Genomic DNA, 16,766 nt, shown 5'->3' on the forward strand with positions numbered 1-16,766 from the left:
ATCCCGACTCATGGATTCACTGATGTTATGTGTCTACTCAAACCGGTGAGTAAGCAAGTGATGCTTCTTGAATTCCTATAGGTCAGTTGGTCTGTTTCTCAGCTAAACCAGAATCACACTTGGGCTTCTTGTCTGCCTTGCTAAGGTTTTTTGTCCTCCATTATTAAGAATAGGCAATGCGCTTTCTCCCTCTGCTTTGGGCAGAATGTCAGGCTCTATAATATATAGATGAAGATCTGCTTCCAAAGTAGAATTACCATTCCTTCATTGATCATATTGAACTTGCCACTCTTTACAATTTCCCATGAGGGATTTTTATAGATTACCGAAATCTATTTTTCCATCTTAATCTTTTCATTGGTAACAGAGTTTCTAGTGTTGAAAAGATGAGTGAAAATGAAGGCAGCTATTGCATACTCATGCATATATTTTATTTTAATGCCTATTAGGGATGGTTTGGGTCAATGAGAATTATTTGCTCCTTTTAGACTTCATGTCTTCATGCCAACTCATTGTGTGCATGTGTGCACATGCACACACATATATGCACATGCACACACACACATGTAATATGTAACACACACACACACACACACACACACACACACATATATATATATATATATATATATATATATATATATATAAAAAGAGAGAGAGAGAGGCAGGTTAGGAGGACAGAGAACAATCTGGGTTGAATTCTAGAAGTTTCTGACAATGCTTATGAATGATGAGCTCTACCTTCTTGTGCCTTTATTTTTCAGTTCTCACCTTCATACTTGAATACTCTAAAATACTTTTTAGAAGGTTCCGTATTACCCAAGCATAATAACACATGCCTTATTTGTTCATTCAATGGGTATTTCTAGTGCCTTCTGGGCCACGGGCGTTTGTGAATAAACAACATAGAGTTCCTCTTCTCCTTGTTCTCTGGAGTTCAGCTGAACAGCTCAACAATGAAATGCACGGGAGCCCAAGGCTATGAGTTTCATGAAGAAAGAGAAATGAACCTAAAGGAGAAGGGGTAGATAGAGAGTGTTGGAGGTGAGAGTCTGGTGCTCAGACGACATGTTAGAAGATAATCTCTACCAATCACTTATTTCTCTCTCTTAGTAGTTACCAGTGGCTATATTTGATATAAAATTGTTATAATTCTATTTGTTTCATTTGTGTATATGTGTGTGCACATGCATGTGTAAGCATGCCATGGTATGTAGGTAGTGGTCAGAGGACAACCTGTGAAAGCTCACGCTCTCTCTCTATGTGGGTCCCGGGCCTTGAACTCGGGTCTTTCATGTTGGTAAATGAACTCCTGAGCTATCTTGCCAGCTTGAGATTTGGTTCTTTAAAAATCTCTTGAGTTCAGATAAGTTAGGATAGTCTCATTATTTACCTGCTTTTCTTCCTTTTTAATTGAAAAATTTTGTGAGAACATTAAAAGATTGGGAATATTGTACAGTCACATTTATTTGGAAGAAAATCTAGGTGTGGCACTGTTGTGGATTGCTGTTTGTATTTTCTGCTCCCTCAAGAGGTGTGTCCATACTCAGATGAGGTCAGGTGAAATCTTAATTAGTCAGATAAGGCTAAAGCCTGTGATTGGGCAGTGGAAGGAAAAGGTGGAGCTGAAAGTTTTAGAGAGAGGAAAGAGGAAGAAGAGAAGAGGAGAGCGATGGAGGAGGGAAGAAGATGGAGGGAAGAGGATGAGCTGGGGCCACTTGGCCTGAAGGAGCCACAGGAAGCTAGGCATTTCATGGATGGGCAATAGAGCAGTGCAGGGTACATTTGCCTAATCTAGGTGTACAACTTTTATTTATATCAATTGGGTTTTATGTTCTTTGTGTGGGCATTTTGGGGCTAGAGAGATTTATCATTATAAATTTGGCTGGTATATTACAAGTCTCTAGTGTTATCATTTTATGTGGCTAAGGGGATCTGAGTGAGCAGTAGTTGGCTTTCTGCAGGCTAGCCACAGGGGATGGATGACCTTGAAAGATTGGAGTAGCTTGGCAGCAGCTGGCCATCACTTGGGGCTAGCCATGGAGGTGGGCGAGAGAGACCACAGATGCCGGTACCTAGCTGGACTTAGCATGGATCATTTTTTAAAAACTACACACTGCATGACACTCATTAATTGCCATCTGCAGAGAAGACAGTCCTTGACCACAAGGCTGTGGTATTTCAGGACATTAGTGGTCTTCTCTCACAGTCTATTTTTTATACTAATATATTCAAATAAACCCAGTATCTTATATAATATTATTAAAGTTGGCTTTTTAAAAATACTTGTCTATTTGCATGTCAATTAGACCTTTTTTATCTGCTAAAAGACTTCATTAAGAATGGCTGTTTGGGGCTGGAGAGATGGTTCCTGTTTAGAGCAGTTGCTGCTCTTGCAGAGGTCTCCTGTTTAGTTCCCAGCATCCACACAGAAGCTCACAACCATCAGTAACTGCAGTTCCAGGGATTCCAGCTCCCTCCTCTGATCCCTAGAGGCACTGAATATATATGACACACATCCTTGTGGGCAAACCACTCATATACATTAAATAAATCTTTAAAAAGGAATTTTCTTAAAAATTAAAAAAAAATTGCTATATCCACACAAAGACTTGAGGTGCAGGAAAATAACATAAAGGAACTTTTTACCTTGCCTGCTAACAAAACTTAATTTTAAGGTTTGGTTTTTTTTTTTTTGTTTTGTTTTTTGTTTTTGTGTGTGTTTGTTTGTTTTTCGAGACAGGGTTTCTCGGTATAGCCCTTGCTGTCCTGGAACTCACTCTGTAGACCAGGCTGGCCTTGAACTCAGAAATCCACCTGTCTCTGCCTCCCAAGTGCTGGGATCAAAGGCGTGTGCCACCACTGCCCGACAAAAACTTAATTTTTAAAAACTACTTCAGCCTTAATATTCTTGGGGATTTGTCTGTTAATCTGTTTGTAATCTAAGTGAGTGCTGAACTTGCTAAGGTCACTCATGACCTGCCTGGGTTCAGGAAGTATACTCTGATGCTACCTATTGACACAGCTCCACGGTTTATGAATGGAAACAGAACTTATGTCAGAACAGGTAAGCCTTAGGTGGTGGTGTCTCTTTCCTAATTCTTGGCTCAGGGTGCTTGGCGCTTCTTTCCTTATCATTGATTGTTTACTTCAGATACCTGTGGGGTCCTTGCTCTACCTAACACATCACTCCTTAGAGCCTTTTGTCAGCTCTCCTTCCTGCTCTGTTTCCATAGGTACTTCTTGAGCTGTAGATTTCAGTCATCTCCCGATGGCCACTCTTACCATTGGAGCTTCACTCCTTGGATCTGGCCTTCAATCTGCCCTTGTTGCCAGTCCGGTCCTGTCTTCAATGACTGTTTCAGCATGCTAGGTTGGAGCCAGCTCCAGCTGGCTGTTTAATCCAGGGAAGGACTCCTGGCAGGTCATCAATTTACAGGTCAACAACTTCTCTTACGGAGCGCCTAATGAGAGTCATTCCCCAGGGGCTGCTCTGACAGTTCATTATTTACAGGCACCTTGAATAGTTCTGAAATTAGATGGGAGTTGGGCCACGTGACCTCCTTGAAGTTTAGTTTCATTATCTGTAAAATACCAAGGAAGGATTGAAACCTCTTAGTACAGCTGTACAAATCACCAGAATTGATTAAGCAATATGAAGCACTTGGTCTGACATATGACTGGGTTCAATAAATATAACTTCCCAGCCTTATCATCTCTTTATTACAATTACCCTGAAACACAAAACAGCAGTCGAATATAGAGTGACTATGACGCGTTCTCCGTTCCCTAAATAACTGTGGCACTTTGGCGTCCTTCAACCCCATGGCATGTAGGTTTTTACTCTCCATCTGCTATTGGAACTTTCTTAATATGAACTAATATTGTGGTTTCATTTTCACTTTTTAGCCTTTTTGCATGGATATAGATGGGATATATGTCTTAGGGATTGAGGTACATCTCTGAGGGGTCATTAATGATTCCTGATGACTTTATGATAGATTGAGCTTTTATGTTAGTGCTTCTGTTCCTCTTTCCACTCATTCTGTATGCTCACCTCCACGCCTCAGAATGCTTACTCCTCAGCGGTGTGCAGCCGACCCGTAGGTTCATTTCACTGTCTTCTTACAGTTCAGTCTGTGACCATGTGACAGAGGAAACAGAGTTTCCTGAGCTTTTTACTTCTTTGTTAATCTCTGTGGGCTAATGGCCTAGCTCCCACAAAAGCCTTCTCAGTGTGGTCGGCCTCAGGCATTTGAATAACTGAGCTTCCACAGTGTTGACCAGGCCCAGAGCCCTGGTAGAATAAACACGGAGAACACATTGTTTACAACTTATTTGTGGAATCTGTGTCTCAGAGATAACTTTTGTGGGATGTGTGCGTGTTTCTACACTGCTCTGGAACTGAAGAGTTGGTGCCGCAGAAGCCTTTTGACTTAATATAGTAGATGAGTATGCTTTGAAGACTATGCAAACACCGGCCTTATGTTCAGTCAATGTATGGCACAGGAGTCTTCTAATCAAGACAGTCTTTACTGAGCTCTTGACTGTGTGTCCACTGGATGTGAGGGAAGACTCAAAAGTGTAGAAACAACAAAACTCCCCACTCAAGTACCATTTTGTTTCATTTACCAGGCAAAGGGATGGTTTCCTGATAGCATTTAGGTGCAACGGGTCAACAGACTTTATTTTTATTGTTTCCTTCCACTATGGCCCACCCCAGGCTGTTTACTTCACTCTCACTGATTCTCATGTCCTTAAGTAGTCCCCACGTGTGCTTTCCTAGTATATCCTAGTGTGTGTGTGTATATATATATATATATATATATATATATATATATGTGTGTGTATGTATATATGTATATATAAACACATATATATACACACATATATATACACATTCATATATATACATATATATACACATATATAGGTATATGTATATGTTTGTGTATATGTATATATAAAATTTCCTATTATATATAAAATTTCCTATTATATATAAAATTTCCTATTATATAATTTATATATGCATATATATTTTTAATTATTCCCCCACCTTGTCCTTCACTTACGATTTCTTTCTCCCTTCTCATGGTCCCCTTTACACACACAGAGAGAGAGAGAGAGAGAGAGAGAGAGAGAGAGAGAGAGAGAGAGAGAGATCTCACATATATGTCTTATTGAGTTATTGAGTCTGGATTATTTTGCTTAACAAAATGACTTTTGGCTCCATTATTTTTCTACAAATATCACAATTTCACATTTTATGACTAAATAAAATACCATGTGTATATAGCCACATTTCTTGGCTAACTTGTTGACCTAGATCAGGGCTAGCTGCAATTCCCAACTCTTCTGAATAGTTGAGTGGTAAACATGGATGAGCACTCTCTCTACCTGTGTTAGATTGCTTTGGAAATATTCACAGGGATGTTATGTCTGAGCCATCCTGTAGTCTGGTTTTAGTTTTTGAAAAGCCTTCATACTGATTTTCACAGAGGCTGTACCAGTTGGCACCCTCACCAGCCATGTGTGAGATTTCCTCTTTCCTCACATCTTCACCAGGTTTGATTGTCATTTCTTTCTGGTAAGCTGGTGAGATGGAATCTCAAGACAGTTTTATTTACCTACATCTAAGTGTGTTGACAATTGTGTTTCTTTTCAGAGCTGACTATTCATTTCATTGGCCCTGTTTATTGGGTAGATAACATGTCTTTCCATTTAATTTTTATACTTCATATATACTCATATACTAGGTATTAATCTAATGTCTGATACATGATTGGGAAAGATTTTTTTTGACAGAATTCTGGTTGTCTATTTTTGTGATTATCTCTTTTGCTATGCTGAAGCCTTATCATTCAGTAAAATACCATGTATCAATTCTTGGGGGTGCTATTTGTACTATTGGGGTCCTATTCAGAAAATCCTTCGCTATGGCTGTATCATGATGTTTTCTCTATGTTTTCTCCTAGCAGTTTCAGAGTGTCAGGCCTTTTAAGAAAGTCTTTGATCTGTTCCAGATTGAGGTACTGTGAGAGATGAAAATCTAGCTTCCTTCTTTGACTTGTAGATATCCAGTTTCCCCAATACTCTTAAAGAGGCTCTCTTCTCTAATGCATGTTTGTGGCACCTTTGTCAAAATTTAGGTGGCTGTCATTATGTGGGTTATTTCAATGTCTTTCATTCTATTCCATTGATATATATACATATATATGTGTATATATATATGTATATATGTATATATGTATATACATATATAAAATATATATATATGTATATATATGTATTTATATATTTTTTAATATATGTATATATACATATATGTATATAAATATGAATTTTATAACTTATTAATATAATTTTGAATTATAAAATATGAATTTTATAACTTCCATATGAATTTTAGAACTTACCTCTTAGTCTGTAAAATAATGTAGTTTGAAAGTGCATTGTATAGTCAGTTTGCTTTTACTACTCCAGCTGTTTTCAGTGTTAATTCTGCCAACCCATGAGCATGGGGAGGCTTTCTGTCTTCTGTTGTTTTCTTCCATTTTTTGTTAGTGTTTTAATGATTTCAGTGTAGAATTATTTCACCTCCTTGGGGGAAAAATCTACTTTTGGAGACAGAAACTACAGCTGTGTGACCAAGAATAGAAATGTCTCTTTATATAGTTTTGACTTGACCAAGTTTCTCACTTGGTCCTTCACAGCAGTCAGCCTGTGGGACGGATACAAAAGTTGAGTCTCAAACAGATCAATCATCTTATTGGAAGCCACATGTAGTAAGAAACAGGATGAAAACAAAATCTCAGGTCCTTTGCCTACAAATTCAATGTTTCCATTTTGTGTAAAATCATGTGTGCCCCTCTTATACACTCAGAAAATTAATGAGCAAAGCACGGTAAAAGAAACAAGGGAATTAAAATTTTCATAGGAAGGAGAAAGCTGGAGTCAGCCTTTGTAAACCATGTTAGTTATGGCTCAGGGGTTCTGGAATTGGAAATGTAGTTCTGCAACACCCTTAACTATTGCAGCATTTTCCTGAAGAGTAGTCTTCCTGTGGGAAGTGAGGTAGGAAGCCCGTCACTGAATGAATGCAGTTGAGGACTGATTTTCTGAGGTCATCCTTGGCTGATTGTGCAGGATATGGAGAGTCTTGGCTCCTTTCAAGTTCTGAAAAAAAAAAAATTAGTGATTATCTGTCAATTGTGTAGCAGGTTCTTGTCAGCAGCTTGCTATTTCATATTTTTTTTTTAACTTCAGAAGAACTGACAAGGGCCTAAGCTCCTGGGATTTGCTGCACCTTCAGTAGAGCAGAGGTGGTCTCACCATGTTGGCACAATCAACATCTGTGTCTCATTTCTCCATGGTCCGTTTCCTGTCAAATGTAGTCTCCTTTTCTTTCCTATGAAAAATAACACATGGAGAATAGTTGAGGGGTCACTGCATTGAGGACACATTTGGGTGAGGGGGTGGTCAGCCTCTGCATTTATGTGACTTTATTACTGGAATATGACACTCCTTTTTTGGTTCAAAAGGATGTCATTGCCTGAAGTCTATGGGGGTGACTAAGGAATTAATTGTGGTTACATGGATTCAGAGAAATGATTGCCTCATATTGTTGACAGATTCATCTACTTGAGAATACAGGAAATAATGCATGTAAATTACTGCTCTGGGACAAATTCAAGCAAGTTCCAAGGAATTGACAGGTGATGTGTAAGACTGCGATTAGTCCAAGGAGAACATGAATGGGTGGAGAGAGCCTCCTGAGTCCCTCTGCACCTGGTAGCTCATGCCCAGCAATCAGGGATTTGAGGCAATGTGATATGTTCTGAGGCTATTAGGACAATTCAAAAGACATTCCTGACTCACATGAATTACATCCCAAGGCGGTAAGAATTAGCAAGGTGGAATTGCTGGCCAGCTGGGAGACATCATGGTGAAATTGTGAAGAATGGAAAGTTGCCAGAGGACTGAGGGAGGTGCATGTCCTCATCTTCCCAGAAAGAGGAAAGAAGGTGGAGTTGAGTAAAGATCTGCATGCTAATCTTGACAAAGAATTGTACAATGTTTGGTTCAAACAATGATGCAGAAGGTTTTTAAAGGGAAAAAAAGTGCTCTAAGAGCCAGACAGAGTTTATTAAGGACAAATCATTTCTGAGTAGTAGAAGACTCAAGTAACACATCCTGCTGGCCTGGCATCCCTAGTGTGAACAAAGCATTTCTCAATCTCTCGGGACTCTGTAGTTGATAAGAATCTATTTGGAACTGGTGATAGCATAATAAGATGTGTCCATAAATCTTTGAGCTGTTATAGCCATAACTTCTGACCTTGTAAACAATTAACCTTGTAAACCTAAGTTCTGAGTCCAGGTTAATTCACTGAATGGTAGGCAATAATGTTGGTATACCCTAACAGCTCATGTGGAGTGGGGAACCCGTTTGGTTATGATTTTTTTCTTGATAAAGTTTCTTGCCTGAGGTAAGAAGCTAAGACTGTTTGAATTCATTATGTAAATGCTTTAGAAGAATTGGGGTAATATGTATATTCTATATGACCATACGCTATAGTAACATGAACTTCGAGCTCTAATATGGGAACCCAAGGCATGATCACCTCCTTCTATTGCAGAAATGAGGTAACCCTGGGTAGCGGCAGATGGTGGCTTGGCAGAGTCTATCTTGCTTCCTGTGGTATATTGGTGAGAGACTATCCCCTGGCTTCAGGAAACTAAGATACATTATGGAGTTTGCTTTGTTCTCCATGTTTCAGTCAAGCGTTTCTGTCCCACTGCTCTCTATCTACCTTCCTTCTTTGTAGAAATTCCTGTTGCATGCTATTTCCTCTAGAGTTTAATCTTCATTAAGGCCATGGACTGTTTGACTCTTAACTACTATGCCTCCAAGAAATGGCTGGTTCCATGAAATTTTGTCTATAATAAGTAAAGAATAAACATTTAAAACTATCCTAGCTATTACACAGCAGTCTATTTCATCGTTAATCATTGTGGTAGCTTTCAAAAAAAAAGTCAATGTTGTAAGTATCCCATGCATGGCAATCTGCAGTGTCTACAATTTAAATAAAATATGGCCTTAGGAATAGACATTGCTGTTACATTCTATAGCTCTGTAAATCACTCTTTCTGGGGCATGAGTAATTAAACAGAGAGTCCATACATTTCTGAACTTGTTAACATTTTTGAAACCAAACCAGATACTAGACATGACATTCTCTTGCTGCTGTCTGGAATTTACGTGCCCCTGTCTAGGCTCGTTCTTTTCCACTATTTACTTTGGCTCCAACTCTTGGCATCTTCTTTCAAGTTGTTTGCTCTCAGTGTTTACAAAAGTAGGTTCCCACAAGCAAAGAAAGGGTGGGGAATGAGGCAGCCTGGAAGTGCTGTTTTTTTGTTGTTAGAAACTCAGATTGGTGCATCGTAATTAGGGTTATTTTTGAAAGCAACACTGAGCTCTGTGGGCAATGCCAATGGCTTCTCCCTCAGTCTGCACATGGAATTCACGGTGCACACACTCACAGATGGGCCTCTGCTGTGCTTTAGTCTAATTTTATTTCTGAGTTCTCTCTTAAGAAAGAAAACAGTCTTCGTAAAATTCAAGGAAGACAAGAGCAATCTAACCTCTAGGTTGCCAAATGAAAACAAAGTCTTCGCTGGGCAGCTGATGCTGTGCCTTGTGTTGGTGAACAGGAAAAAATAAAAAAATAAAAAATGCTTTTAAGAGCCTTAGTGATTTTCATGTTTTGATTAGGCTGGAGAGATGGTTTGCGAGTTAATTGTTTGTACTGTTCTGCTCCTAGCTCACAACTGCCTATATTTCCAGTTAGTGGGTGGGGAGGATGGGGGTAGGGGTTGGGGGAGCATCATCTAAACTTTCTGGGCACTTGCACTCATGTGCACATGCTCTCTCTCTCTCTCTCTTCTCACACACACACACACATACACACACACACACACACACATTTAAAATAAAAATTAGCGATTAAATTATTTATTTACTTTATATCCTGATTGCAGCTTCCTTCCTCTCCTTCCAGTCTCTCACCTTCTCCCTCACCCACTCTTCTTCCCTTTGTCTCAGAAAAGGGAGAGTCTCCCCTGGATATCAACCAGCCTTGGCACATCAAGTTGCAGCCTGAACATATCAAGTCTCCTAGTGAGACTAGACAAGGCAGCTCAGTTAGAGGAAAGGGATCTAAGGGGGGCAATGGAGCCACAGGCAGCCCTGCTCCTGCTGTCAGGGGTCACACATAAAGACCCAGCTGTATAACTATTACATACGTGCTCAGGGCCCAGGTCCATCCCATGCATACTTTTTGGTTGACAGTTTAGTGTCTATGAGCCCCTATGGGCCCATGCTAGTATATTCTGTAAATTTTCTCATGGTGTCTTTGACTCCTCTGGCTTGGGGGCAGGAGGAGGAAAAAATATTTTTATTAATTTATAGGCCAAGAATACTTAGACTAAGTTGTAGTGACAAGTGGACTACAGTTCTGAGGCTTTTCTTCTTAAATTATCAATGCTATACTCATGTATGTTCCCACAACATAAATAAGTGATTGACCCAAGAGCATGCAAATGAGACGCAGCATTCAAAACTGTTTTTTTATATATGCAAATTCACATGTACGGGTAAGTGTGTGTTTGTGTGTGTGTGTGTGTGTGTGTGTGTGTATGTGTGTACATGTATGTGGAAGTCCAACGTTGATCTTAGGAGTCTTTATCAATCAGTCTTGATTTTATAGATTGAGGCAGGGTGTCTCATTGAACCCATAGCTGGGTTTTGGTAGTCTGTCTAGACAACTTTTTCAGGGATTCCCTGTCTCTGCCTCCTGAGTGCTAGGATTGCATGAAGCCACCACCGTGCCTGCCAACATTTACATGGGTTCTGGGATTCGAAACTCTGGCCCGCACACTCATATGGCAAACACTTTACCAGTTGGGCTTTCTCTTCAATCCTCATTCTTCTTAGTAGCAATATTCTAGTAAGAACTCAGTGAGTTGATGTTGAATAAAATCAGTGAAAATTTAAACAGTTTCTTTCAATATAAATATGGTTAGCAAATAATTAAAAACACTCCAAACTCATCTGCTCTCTTTTGCTGGTTTTAACTTTGCTTATGACAGAAATGTATTACAGGGTTTTTTTGTCTGTCTGTCTGTCTGTCTGTCTGTCTGTTTGTTTTAAAATGGGCTTTGAGTTCAAACTTCAGAACCACCATTTTCTTTTCTTTTTTTCTTTTTAAAATTGTATTTTATTTCATGTGTATGGGTGTTTTGCCTGCATTTGCACCACATGTGGGTCTGGCACCCTCTGGGTCAGAACAGGATATCTGGTCCTCTGGGACTGGAGTTACCAATGCTGTGAGCTGCTTTATGAGTCCTGGGAGTTGAACCTGGGTCCTCTGGAAGAGCCAATGCTCTTAACCATTAAACCATCTCCCCAGGCCCAGAATCATCACCATTGTTTAATCCCATGACCTTGGATAAGTTACTGAGCTTCTCTAAGTACCTGCTCCTTCCTTTCTGAAATGCTGGTTCCCTATTAATTTTGGTACAAGTATAGGGAACACTTTGTGCGGTTCCATTAGTAGTAGTTGCTACTTTGACTGTAGCTTCTGTTTGTATAATCTACAAACTACCTTCTAGCTGCCCAAGTAACCTACCAAGAAGCAGTCTTGGATTGGTTTTTACCATGCCAATTCACTGTCCTATAGAGGTGTGAAGACTTCCCTCCTTCAGTTTTCAGTTATGGCTTTGTTGGCCCTTAGTCTTTCTGGGCCCTGAGTTACTTTTGTGTCTGAAGGGCCAGCTTCCCACCCTCCTGATCCCATCAACTCCTAGAATGGTCCCCAGCCCTTCTGTAAGAAAGACCTTATCCTGCAGGACATACTGTCCTAAAATTACCATCCCCCTCCGCCACAGTCTGACTCACAGCAGGCCCTCCATGTTTTTTATTTGTTTGTACAGCTCATTTGGTCCGTTCTTCATTCATAGTGAATGAGGCCTGGAAGCAGCGCACTCAGCAGCACAGCTGCGGCTTCCGGTCAGGACACCTAGGAAGTTGAAGAATCTGCCTGGTCTTCTGAAGGTTGATTCATGCTCTCTTTCCCTCTCTTCTTGTTTCTTTCCGTTATGCAACACCATGCAAGATGTGGACGAGTGCCTGCAGCCAAAGGTCTGTACTAATGGCTCCTGCACCAACCTGGAAGGCTCCTACATGTGTTCCTGCCACAAGGGCTACAGCCCCACACCAGACCATAGGCACTGTCAAGGTAAGGCTGAAATCACACGACCCATTGCATTTGAACTCCCTTCATGAGCAGAACTGAGTGGCTGGCCTTAAAAATGGACCATGCCACCTATGTTTGTTTCCATCCATCTCCTTGAAGCATGTTTGGCTCCTTATTGCAGGTAAATATGTAGTGGATTCAGAAACATCACAACTCTCGAATACTGTATGTGACATGCAGGGTTTTTACCTGCCTCTTGTTGGTTGTATGTTATATACATTTTGCCTGTCCTTGTTAACTCTCCAACCATAATCTATAAAGGCCCCAAAATACTCCAATGTATTACCACAATTTTTCCAACTTCTCATTAGTATCTAAAAACGTGTTGGCAGATCTCTTTTTAAAACAAACCTCTATATTAAAATTCGATAAAGTGTCCTGGATAATTTTACTATTCCATTTACTATTAAATAAGACTATATCCATTTCTAGTTCTTAAATGGTAATTCCTTAAATTTTATAAAGTTTAATTTTTTGCACCAAGTGGTGGTGGCACACATCTTTAATCCCAGCACTCAAGAGACAGAGGCAGGAGGATCTCTGTGAGTTCAAGGCCAGCCTAGTTTACAGAGCTAGTTCCAGGATAGCCAAGGTTACACAAAGAAACCCTGTCTCAAACAGACAAACAAACAAACAAAAAACAAAAATTAAGAACAAGAAAGAAACCCAACTTTCCTCAGATAATAGGCAACTCTCAATCATCCTGGAGGGAAAGGGCTGTACAGTGAGCAGGTTTTCTGGTAAACACTTTCAGACACATTTTTAGTAAGAGGTTTTTAGAGTCAAACAACAGAATGTGGCTTCTCTATAGCCCCCTTAGTCACCTTATACATTGCAGTTTAGGTCAGTGAGGGCTAGTGACTTTTGCATCTGCTCTCCTCTTCCAGTCCTCAGAGGCCTATGGTGCAGGTGGTGAAGAACAATTGTACCACGTTTTAATAATAATGAATTTGCTAGCTGTCCAGCCAAACATACATGTCTGGTTGGGCTAATATAGGCGAAGCAAGACAGAATTTTGAAATTAGGACAGACCAGCACAGTAGCTGTATTCATTACTTTCTGCCTTGCTGGGACAAGTGCCTGGCAAATGCAGCCTGAGAGAGGAAGGGCTTATTTTGACTCGGAGCTTGGAAGCACAGTCCATCATGATGGGGAAGTCTTGGTGAGAATTCAAGATGGCTGATTATGTTGTGTCTACAGTCAGGAGGTAGGGGATGGGAGTGGGTAAATCCTGTTAATAGATTTGCTTTCTCCTTTTTATGCAGTTTGTCAGCTAGGGTGGGTCTTTCCATCCCAATTGACCTAATCTTGCCAATCCCTCGCACACATGCTGAGAGATTTGTCACAGAGATGGTTCTAGATCATGTCAAGTTGACAAGCAATATAAATCCTTACAGTAGACAAACAGAACCATGTGGGAAACAAACCCTGTTTTTACTTGAAATGTCCAAGTAATAAATGAAGCCATGCTTTACTGCCATCCTGTCTCTTCTGCATGGCATTTCCAAGAGCACTGACTGATGCTTGGTGGCATTTCTCTGTAATGCTACACTCCTTCTCAGTTGTGCTAACTTTCTTCAAGGCTCTTTTTTCTTCTTCTAGGGTTATTTACTTTGCAGTTGATGTTTGGCCAGTATATAGCGATGGATTTCACTGTGACATTTTCATACACTATTGGCACATTTCACTCTTCCCTTTTGCTCCCTCTGTCTACTCGCCTTTCTCTGACTTGTCCCAGAATATTGCTCTCCAGTGCTTCATGCAATCTATCACCCTCTCTGGTTTCCCCCCGCACCCCCTTTGAGATCACTCCCATCCTCCCATCTCTACATTTGTTGCTTAAATACACATTTATCTGTGCATGTCTATGTGCATATACATAGAAATACGTATATACAGAGAGAGAGAGAGAGAGAGAGAGAGAGAGAGAGAGAGAGAGAGAGAGAGAGAGAGATCAAGCTAGATTCACAATATGAAAGAAAACATGCAATATCTGTTTAGGATTTTTTTTTGAGACAGGATTTCACTGTGTATCCAGACAGATGGAAGTCATGTCTTTCTAGCCCAGCCTCCCCAAATGCTGGAATTACAGGCATGTGCCTGGCTCAGTGAAGGCATTTTATTTTAAATCCACAAGCACCACTTTCTCTGTGTCCCATTATCATCATCTGTCACATTCCTACCATGACTGATGGTTTCCTTGTTTCTTTGAGAAAGAGGTTTGTCTTAGTAATCACAACTCTTCGACCTTATCATTGAAGTTATAAAGAAACTGTATTCTTCTGTTGCCTTCTGTACCTGCCCAGGTTTATGTTTGCTTACCCCTGATTGCTTTGTTTCCGCCTTTCCTATGGTGCAGTGGGCCTAAAGAATCTAGTAGCTGCTACTGTGTGCTTCATGTTCTGCCTTCCATTTTCAACTCTAAGCTTTATGTGTTGTCTTTATGCTTTGTTTGAAGTGTTAGAGTACGATCATGCAGAGCTGTAACTTGCTTTTGGAATCACTGAACTTACACATTTCAACATACTGGGTTGGTAAAGTTTCTAGTGCTTAGCCAAAGTACTATTGTTTTAGGACAATAAGCCCAGACCACATTGCCAGGATTACCATGTTCTCCTGCGAGGGGGTCTCTTTTCAAAAACTAATTGTCATCATTTATGTTAACAGATATTGATGAATGTCAACAAGGGAACCTGTGTATGAACGGGCAGTGCAAAAACACCGACGGCTCCTTCCGGTGTACCTGTGGACAGGGCTATCAACTGTCAGCAGCTAAAGACCAATGTGAAGGTAGGTGTGTGGCATTGTGAATTACTAAGACCAGGGTGAGTGACCCAGCCTAGGTCGTTATACCCAGGTAATTCTAGGTAAGTCAGGCAAGCCAATAAAATAAAATGACGTGAGTTAAAGTAGGAAATTATGACATTGGTGGCCATTAGCTAAGCATCAGAACGAAGAAGAAAAGTTGTTGCCATCTATGTAACTCCTCAGTACGTAAAGTAACTTCCATTTAAGCATTTAAATTAATTCTGGTGTTTTGTGGGATTTCACAATTAGAAAGTCATTGTGTTTTGCCTGGTATTCTGCTATAGCATGTTAATAGTTTCAGTGTGTATTTAGCTTCATTTTTTTTTTTGGCCAATTTTGGTACACTGAAATAATTTGTCCCTTATTCTCAGAGATAAAGACTATTTATTTCATAAGCAAACCCATCCACTGACAGTGATAGAGAAGCAAGAATATCTGATGATAAGTACAGAAGCATCTGCCATTGCTGTTGTAATCTTTCAAAGGCATCCAGTTTTAGAACATCAAGTGTCTGACTAACCTAGGAGTGAGCGGTGGTAGGACATACACAAACACATTCATATACATGGCTAAGTTAAGCAACTTGTGCCACAATCCCTCTTACTGTTTCTGTCTTTATAATCCCAGAACCCATTTACCTAAAGGGAGTGGATACAAGCTCTGCCCATGATTCAGTCAGGCTGCCTCATTCAGAGGCCTTTGCAAAGCCTCTCAGGTCCCATTCAGTGATGTGCTCAGAACCACCTATGAGCTAGATTATTAGCATGGAAAAACCTAATTTAGTGACTGAATGCTCTGATAATCTAATCAGAGATGTGACTACCTCAGGGTGGGAGGAAAATGAACCAGATTCCTGTGGGAGCTGATATGTGTGTTACATCTTATAGAAACACTGGCAGAAAATGATTAACAAGAGAGAAATGCTTTCAAATGTTAAAAAAAAACTTCAACAAGTAATGTTACCTGAGTGTCTACCTACAGCAAGGAGTTATCTAAGGCATCATAAAAAAAAAAAAAAAAAAAAAAAAAAAAAACCAAACTGTGGTAAACATAACCTCTGCCCCAGGAAGTCTGTTATTCCAATGTGACAATGAGGGCAAAGTATTTGGATCCATGCAGTATAGTCTGTGTCGTAAGTGTGATTATAGTACATGCCAGGTGAGTATCTGAACTCAGGATCACGTGACTGAAACCAACGCTACTCAAGTTGAGAATGTATGTCTCCAGCAGGAAAGAGTAGAAATGTAGAATAGCAAATGGAGTGAAGGGGAGGGGAAGGATATTAGGTTTGACCAGAATATCTTTTTTTTAAGGAGATAGAGAATAGATGAGAATAGACAGATAGATGTATTAAGGAATGAAAACTAGTTGCTCAGAGCCCAAGAGGTAGATTAGAAATGCAAGAAAATGATGACATAGGTGCTTGTACTACTTAAGAATGGTGGTTGAAAATCTTTTCTGTAATGAACCAGATAATATGAGAATATCCAGAGTGGTATTAAATAAATACTAGCAGGCTAGATTTGGCCTGGGTACTACAATTTGGGGACCTTTACTTTAGGCTATTATAAGCATGCATACTTTCAACCCAGTATCAAAATTGAATGTATCAAATGTGGTTCACGAATTACAGCAAACT

The 16,766-nt window shown here is 40.0% G+C and overlaps 1 protein-coding gene across 10 annotated transcripts in view; it reads left to right on the plus strand.

Moving 5' to 3' along the window:
* Ltbp1 (latent transforming growth factor beta binding protein 1) overlaps window positions 1-16,766 on the plus strand; it is a 381,523-nt gene that overhangs the window by 288,840 nt on the left and 75,917 nt on the right. For all 10 annotated transcript variants that reach the window (XM_076942288.1, XM_076942287.1, XM_076942286.1 and 7 more), the window contains 2 exons: window positions 12,179-12,301; window positions 14,987-15,109. In XM_076942288.1, coding sequence (XP_076798403.1) covers window positions 12,179-12,301; window positions 14,987-15,109 — 246 coding nt within the window. The remainder of the gene's footprint in view (window positions 1-12,178; window positions 12,302-14,986; window positions 15,110-16,766) is intronic.

Source organism: Arvicanthis niloticus, chromosome 11 (genome assembly GCF_011762505.2).
Source record: "Arvicanthis niloticus isolate mArvNil1 chromosome 11, mArvNil1.pat.X, whole genome shotgun sequence".
Taxonomy (NCBI): domain Eukaryota; kingdom Metazoa; phylum Chordata; class Mammalia; order Rodentia; family Muridae; genus Arvicanthis; species Arvicanthis niloticus.